Source organism: Pteropus vampyrus, unplaced genomic scaffold, assembly GCF_000151845.1.
Source record: "Pteropus vampyrus isolate Shadow unplaced genomic scaffold, Pvam_2.0 Scaffold56, whole genome shotgun sequence".
Lineage (NCBI taxonomy): Eukaryota > Metazoa > Chordata > Mammalia > Chiroptera > Pteropodidae > Pteropus > Pteropus vampyrus.
In genome coordinates, this window is record NW_011888837.1 from 1,497,780 (window position 1) to 1,506,581 (window position 8,802).

Below are 8,802 nucleotides of genomic sequence, written 5' to 3' on the forward strand. Positions count from 1 at the left end.
CCCCAGGCCCACAATCCAGCATGAGAAAAATCTGAGGAATAATTTTCTGAGGCTTTCCAATAGCCATGTAAGTGAGCTGGTAATCAGATCTCCCATCGAGCCTTAAGGTGTTTAGCCATAGCTGACAGCAACCTCATGAGATACTCTGAGCCACAAGTAGCCATTTACCTGATCCCACTACATGATCCACAGAAATTATGAGATAATGTTGTTTTTTATTTAGTCACTATATTTGGGGTAATTTGTTATGCAGCAGTAGATAATATCGACATATGTATGCAAAATAAGAATCTAACATGTCATACAAAATTTATGTAAAAATTAACTAAAAATAATTCACAAACCTAAAAGCCTTTACCAAAACAAACAAACAAACAAACAAACAAACAAAAACAAAAAAAGAGAGAGAGAGAAAGAAAGGGGGGGAGAGAGAGAGAGGGAAGAACTATTTTGACCTTGGATTAGGCAAATAAAATAAAATCTTATATAACATCAAAATCTAGACCCATAAAAATTTGATAAATTGAACTTCAGTAAAGTTAAAATACTTTGCTCTGTGAAAGACTAAAAGAAGGAAAAAAACCTGTGGACTAGAAGAAAATATCTGGCAAATCACGTATTTCACAGAGGACTTACATCAAGTATATATAAAGAACTCTTAAAACTAAACAAAAAGAAAAAAAAAAACCCTGTTTTAAGAATGGCAAAAGATTTGAACAGACAGACGCTTTACCAAAAGGAAATAATTTCAAAGGGGGGAAAAAAAAACCTGGATTTGAGCGGGAAGATTTGGTTTTAGATTAGTATATTTTTATAGAGTCTAATAAATATTTGTATATAGAATGCAACAATATTTTTCAAATCAAGTCTATGTCTTCTGCTTTCATCCATGAGAGAGTAATAGAGGAGCTTTCCTGATATTAAAAACAATAAAACTGGACAGAATTCTATGAGGGAACTTTTTTTGGGCAGTAAACAGTGCAGTAAAGGACAATGATCCCTGTGAGAAGAGAAACATGCCAGGTCGTGGCTTCCTGACAGGGCCAGGTTCTGGACCCTGGCACAAGGAGCAGGAGCCCCAGCCAAGACAGCAGTCTCACTGAGCAGAGGAGGTAGAAGGCAGGGCAGGACACCAAGGAAGAGGGGGCTGCATAAGCCCTAGACTGAAGGTTGGTCTGTGTATGCTCAGGCCAAGACACCACGCTATCTACCAATGAGTGGTTGCTGCAGGCCTGGGAGCAAGACAAGATACTCGAGGTCAGACAGGACTGAAAGATATGGGAGTTCTCATTCAGCCAGAGTCAAAAGGGCTTATTAACACCTCAGGTATTCGGGTAAAGCACCAAAAAGGCCATGTCATAAGAACAAGGACAAGCTGACACAGATTAGTCCTACCGAAGAATAAACCGGTCCTCTAGGATCAGAAGGAATCAACAATAATTTAACTGCCAGACAGAACAAAACCCAACAGCTTGTAAAGAAGACAATATAAAACAAATGCCCTACAATTTACCATCCATAATATCCAGTGTGCAATAAGAAAGACAGTAAGAAGAAAATATGACTCATTAAAAAGAAAAAAAAAAGGAGCCCATGGAAGCAGACAACATGAAGACACAAGACTTAAAGAAAAAATTAGACATGATAAGTGAAAATATATGGAAATTTCAGCAGAGAAATGGAAATGATATTAAAAAAATAGAAATTCTAGAAAAGAAAAGTATAGTATCTGACAGGAAAAATTTACTGGATCATCTCCACGACAGATTGGAGACCACATAATACACAGTCAGTGAGCTTGAACACAGTTCAGTAAAAATTATCCAACCTGAAGAACAGAGAAAAAAGATTATAAGAGGATGAAAAAGTCTAAGAGACTTATGGAATAATTTCAAGTGGTATAACATACATATAGATGAGTGAGAGATGGGGTAAAAAAAACAAACTTGAATACATAATGGAAAACTAACCCAAATTTGGTGAAAAAGTTTAACTTACAGAGCCAAGATGCTTGGTGAACTCCAAGCAGATACAAAGAATATCACAAACTAAGCTAACAATAAAATCACTAAAACAAAACAAAACAAAAAATCTTAAAAAATAGAGAAAATGGACACTATACATACAGAGCAGCAATATAAATGAGACTGACTTCTCATCTGAAATGATGAATTCTAGAAGACAGAAGTTATATAAATGAGTCAAAGATGGATTCTGCATGTGTGTGCTACCACCACCTCATGGTCACATCTATTTCCTTGATCAGCCCTGAAATTCCCCGAACTCCCTACAACAATGTAAAAACATCTTTAAAGCGTTGAAAGGAAAATAAACAAACTAGTAACCAAAAAGCTTGTATCTGGTAAACATATCCTTTAAAAATGGGGTGAAATAAAGTTATTTTCAGATAATTCAAAGCTGAGAGATTCTTTGCTAGCACACACACCCATAACTACAAGAAATGCTGAGGGAAGTTCTTTATACTGAAGATAGATAATACTGGATGTAAAGTCAAATTTACAGGAAAGAATGAAGAGCATCAGAAATGGTAAATACGTGGGTAAATATAAAAATCAATTTTTCTTATCTTAACGGATAACTGATTACTAAAGAAAAATCACAATACTGTATTATTTAGTTTATAATGTATATATAATAAAATATATGACAAAGTTGCACGAAGAGTTGAGGGGCAGATGAATGGAATATATAAAGAAAAACAAGTAAATATTCAATGTTTGAAGTCAAAGTGTTTTCAGATAAAGTAATTACGAAATTATAAACTAAACCAACTACATGAGCCTATAATACCACATACCAAAACAATAACAGGATCATGTAAAGGTCCATCTGTGTGAAGAGTTTCAATGTCATCTTCAATGTTATAATCCCATTCCACACCAAGATCTATGAAGGTCCGTGACTTGGCTTCTTCCCCTTTGCCATTCAAAATATAGTGGCCTGTAGCCTGGTTCTTAATAGCTAAAGGAAGCAAAATTAGTAACCAGGAGACATTTTATTTTAGCATATTACAGCTTTGATGATCTATAGTAAGTCTATCCTCTTCTATAAATCAAAGGCTGTTTATTAGCATCAAACCAATCGAAATGAGTGTTATTTCTGCTATGAGTCCCAATTCCTTTATTAGGCATTCAAAATCCTCAAGAAGCATTTCTAACTAGTCAAAAACAATACCAAGATGGTTATATAGAAGAAAAAAACTAAGAAATGTTCCCATTTGAAAACATTGTCAAAGAGATTAACAGTTTCTAACTCACTAATCCTATACATTTCCTCAGAAACCTGGAAATATTTAGAAAATTATGAATACTTCTACAATAATTAATACAAATCATGCATGTTAGTTTAGCATTTAACATATTGGCTTCTTTACTGTGTATCTCTTTCAAATTAGTCAAAATATTTATAGGCACTCAATGTATTTGAACTAATTTTTAGGCCAACAAATAATTAGTTCTTATAATTATAAAATTTCAAGACCACATTCCCTACTTACATGCTAGAATAAAAGCTGTTAGTAGAATTTATAATATATTATAGATCTACTATATATTGTAAAATAAAAATTTTTCTCTAATGCATAAAAAAATACATTGGATTTTGAAGTTTGGAGGTATTTATCAGCATATAATGTTAGAAAATACAATTTCATATTATTACCATTATTGAAAATGTGTAGAAAATGAGTAATTTCAGTTAAATGCATTTATCTTTCTTGAGCTTTTAAATTAGTCTAATTTTTCTAAGAATAATAATCTGAATTCTAGGATGAAAGATAAGGAATTTTAATTACTGGAAAAAGAACTGTGGCTGACTGCTAGACTTATGAAATCTAGTAGTGAATACAATTTAAATACTAAAGAAATTCTATAGCATCAGAAAATAATTCATTTTTAAGTCTCACATTTAAATAAGCAGTTTTTTACAAATTTTCATGGGTTTGACAGATGATGCCTTAGCTTCAGAAATCTTTTCAGTGCTTTAATATGTCAAGGAATATGCAAAAGTTATGTTTGCATTTATACATACACTTCAAATATAAAACCCTTTAAAGTGACATTTTTACATGAACCTTTCATAAAGGAGGGAAAAAAAATCTTCTTTTGGAAATTATAAACAGCCATGCAAATGGATCTGTATATGTCAGTCATAAACTAGACACATAACAGATATTAGGAAAATTTTCATTAGACTAGGAAAATTCACATGTGGTAGCTTTTCAGTCAAAGAACTTCAAATGCAATAAAAGTAAGGAGAGGTATACAGTATAGCATCAACCAACATATCAGAACTAATTTGCCAACATAAATATGGCAAATTTTTCTGATATCATTCTTTAATTTAGTACATTTTAACATATTTATTTTTCTCATCCCCTAATACAGAGCAAAAATACATAAAAAGTATAAATTTCCAAATGATTTTTTTCTTTATGTTAATAATGAACCAACCCAAGTTTCACCAAAAATTAAAGCTCTATTTTTGAATATTTCTTGTTTTAAACAAAGAATGGTTGGGAGAAATGACCAAGAAAAAAATCACATAATAATGCATTTATATAAAATTTGAATTCTGCATACTATGTATACATATATACATATATATATACACACATATATATACACATATATATACACACACATATCTACACACATATCTATCTGTCTTTCAGTAGATAAATAGATATGATTTCTTTGACATTTCCATGTAGAAGTGCATGTTAAAGCAGAGCCAGCAGACAAGAACACTTACCAAGAATATGAGGAGAGGCCTCGTCTTCTTGGATTAACACATGTCTAGCACCAGGGGGTATATCAAACATCTTAAGGTACCCTGTGCATGTGTAGTAAATATTGGAGGAAGCAAAGGAGAAAACAAAAGCAACAACCATGGTTAGTCAGGCACTACATTCTTACTGCTCCTGCACGCAGAAGAGGGTATCCATAAACTGAAAGAAGCAGTTTCAGAAATTAACTTCTAAGCATTGGTAGCTTGTATGACATCTGGCATGAGATTAGAGGAAAAAAAAAACTTTTTTTTTTTTTAATTAAAGAGGGAGAAAAGAGTTAATCTTGTTTCCAATCTATTAGCCATTCAGCCTGTGTTGACCTATGAATTGTGTCAACAACAATTCAGGCAAACACTATACTCTCCTGTGTCCCTGTAAGGGATTTTAGTTTTTCTAGACCACTTATTTGAAATGGGGACAAGTTTTAGAATACTTAGTTGATGAACTTCTTGAGATATTTTATCTGTTTCTATATCACTTTAAAAGCTTAAGTGGTGAGTATAGATAGCTAACCTTCTAAATAATAAAGTATCTTTATATTTAAAAGCCTACTTTATTCTAAAGGAATTACAAAATAAATTAGTGAACAGCTTTTATTTTTCTTGTGATCAGCAACTAATTTTAAAGCATTTAACAAATTTTATAATGGAAATGTTTTTAAAATATGTGTTGTAGATTTGACCAAACCATTTGGTTGGAAAATATCTACAAGTTATATCATGCATTGCCTTTACACACACCCTAACCTCAATCTTCTAATGCAAATACTATAAAATCAATATGTTTAATGAATTGCCTTGGGTTTTAAAATCATATATTAATCCTATTACAGTTAATGTCATATATAACAAACCTTCTCAGTATTATCAGATATTCTAAAAATTACCTTAAGATCACTTGCAATTAAGATCCTAAGAGTCAAAGCAAGATCAATTATAGTCAAGGCAAATAGAGAAATCAAGTGTTATATCACATTTCCATCAAAAATAAAGGAATATAGGAAGATGATGCAATTGACATTTTATATTATGAAACATCTAATTCATAAACTACAGGATGAATATTGAAAGAAATTCAGTAGTAAATACAGTTACTGATGGAATTGAAAAAAAAAAAAAACCTGTTTGTTATTTGTATATGGACAATTAATATCTACCTATGGGTAGACTTACTCAACTTTTCACAATTTCATTAATGGCTAACTAAATAGAATAGTCATTTTGGGGTCAGAGTTTTTAGCATTTGGGCCTGGGTAAAGTCTAGGACATGAAAGGTACCATGTTTGCCTGAGTGTGCGATGGCTTGGAGTAACATGCTTATTAAGATGCCATGGACAGCAAAACAGCTTGATGTCATTTATGGATGCCCATCTTTCTGCAGTTTGCTACAACTTACCCAGTACATTTTTAGCTTCCCTTGTTTCAGCAAGAGAAATATTACGAGCTCCTTTGGGTAAAGTGAAGGCGCCTCTCGTCTTCCCTTAAATAGAATGTCTTTAATTAGTGGAGGTTTCATGTTTATCAGTCTTGCTGTTTCATTGACTATACAATAAACTATATATTTATTAGGTAAGATATAAAATATGTTCTGTAATCTTATATATTGAAGTCAAAATGCATTTATAATAGTTAGCTAATGCCAATAAACTGTTAATAGTCAATGAAAGTAAGACTAAGCGTGAATGAGAAATGATATAGGTGATTTGAAGTTGAATACTTGCAGATTTCATTTTCCAGCAACTTCAATTCTTTATGGCACCTCTTGCTTAAATGTTTCCCTGTTGGAAAAGGTTAATTAGTCTATTGGATGACTATGATAATAGCATTAGGGCAAAGAAATGGATGTCAGATTATCTTTGAACAGTTTGAATCTGTATGGCTGATGAAAGATTTCTTCTGTTCTTCTGACCTTGATTTTCAGGTTTAGTATAAATTTTAAGAGATCTGAAAAAAAGTATTACTACTTCATATTACACATAATATAGAATAAATGATTATGGCAAAAACGTTTTTCTTTATATTAATTCACTCTGGAAAAAAATGAATTATTTTATACCAAAAATAATAATAAATAACTGCAATAAAGCACACTAAATCATTTCATAAGATGGAGAAAATTACATTGTACTGCACCGAAACCATTATTTATATTTTATTACATATATTTATAGATGTATGAAATTTTTATTCTGTTTGCTTTATTCAAATACTATAATCAGCCAGAAATAGTAATACTTGCTTTTTAACAATCTTTAAAGTATAAAACATAGTTAATTATCACATAGGAATAGCAAAGACATCAGTAACTAGAGTAGGGAATGCCTAAGAAAAACACATTAGAATAGAGTCGCCTAGTTCTGCTGCCCTAAGTATATCAAAGAGTAAAACAAGTATGTGTGGAATTGGCTTGAGTTGGGTAGCTCAGGCATAATGAGAAAAATAAAAAGAACTAAGAGAACTATTCCATTTGGATGAAGACTAACTTTTTTAAACTTTCTTTTCTTCTAAAAGGGAAAGTTACCACCATGACAATGTGCTCAAAATAAACCAAATCTCTTTGTTTTTGTTTTATTTTGATTTCAATCATTCTATAAGAGACTACTGTATACTGACAGTGCTTTAGATGATGTAAGAGAAGTTTCTCAAGAGAAGCACCACATCAAATTTATCTTTAAATGCTGAATAACAAGAAACATTTGCCCAGTAGATTCTTATTAAATAAGTGAATATTTGTTACAAACTCAAAGAAATTATTTAGTAATAAATATTTGTATCCAAATCTTTTATGAAAATTCTAATAAATAATTATAAAACTACTAATTTTTTGTATATTAGTGTTTTTGTTTCATCTGCTGAATCATCACCAGATGCCTAAGTCCAGGTCACTGACCATTTAACAAGCACAAAAGTTCACACACATGAAAATTATACCTTGGGTTATTTTTTCGTTATACTTCAATTTTATTTAATATAAAATTTTAAAAATTATGTGAAATATAAACCCTAGATTTATAGATTTATAAATAGCATAAATGTTTTACTTTTAAAATAAAAGAAGCAAAACGAATGTAATATCTTAGGTTGTATCCAAACTTGTTATTTTTTTTTAACTTCTGATCAAGAATTTAGATGCGACAGAAAATTCGAAATAAGCATTAATCCTAATTATTAGGTCTAATGCATTTTATTAAAAACACAAAATAAAAAAAAGATTTTAGCTAACTACTATAATTGATAATATTTGTTCCTTATCAAAATTTAGTAAATAATTTTTTTGTCACAAATGCTATGGAATACGAATTCAGTTTTTTAAATAGTTCCTTAAAAGGTAATCTAAATAAAAACAATCAGCAGCTAAGTTTTTGTTATATTTACAGAGAAAATACTGCAGTCCTAAAAGAAGTCGCAAAAAATACAAATCATAGAGATCCATGAGAGACATCTTACCAAGCTTCCTGGGCGTTCTGGTAAACGTCCCCTTCACAGTTCGACAATGGGAGTTATCTCCTCCACAGACACCACACTTGTCCTCGACCTTGTTAGAACCAATTTCTTTATCACAGCCCACTTTCTGGGGAGAGAAGATGTTAAATGTGGTTGATTTTAATGTGCCAAGTCAAGGCCTGCTTCCTAGAGAATGATGGCCCATCTCTTTTAATTGGGAGCCCAAATCAGGCAGTTTGCACCAAACTTATACTGTAGGTTGAGCTGTACCTTTTCCCAGTCTCATGACCATCATGCAGTCATCATCATAAAACATTTATCAAGCACAGATGTAAGCTGATACTGAGGAGACAAAAAAGACAGTGCTTTTCTCTTGTTGCTTTCGTATAATAAAATAGTGAGTTGTATATTAGTACAAGCTTTACAAGTTGGTTGTAAGACAAAACTTCACCAAAGTGGTAGAGATTTTCATAGGGCTCTGAGGAACAGAGAATGTGAAAATGCTTTTCAGGAATGCAGAGGGATTAGAACAGCACAGCAGAAGTTCTA

The 8,802-nt window shown here is 31.6% G+C and overlaps 1 protein-coding gene across 4 annotated transcripts in view; it reads right to left on the minus strand.

The window, feature by feature from the left end:
* The window catches only part of ADAMTS3 (ADAM metallopeptidase with thrombospondin type 1 motif 3), a 242,380-nt gene that overhangs the window by 17,388 nt on the left and 216,190 nt on the right, over positions 1-8,802 (minus strand). For 3 of the 4 annotated variants that reach the window (XM_023530862.1, XM_023530863.1, XM_023530861.1), the window contains 5 exons: positions 8,257-8,380; positions 6,531-6,587; positions 6,206-6,289; positions 4,774-4,854; positions 2,819-2,982 (listed from right to left, as the gene is read on the minus strand). In XM_023530862.1, coding sequence (XP_023386630.1) covers positions 2,819-2,982; positions 4,774-4,854; positions 6,206-6,289; positions 6,531-6,587; positions 8,257-8,380 — 510 coding nt within the window. The remainder of the gene's footprint in view (positions 1-2,818; positions 2,983-4,773; positions 4,855-6,205; positions 6,290-6,530; positions 6,588-8,256; positions 8,381-8,802) is intronic. The other variant, XM_011360511.2, reaches the window with a different exon arrangement.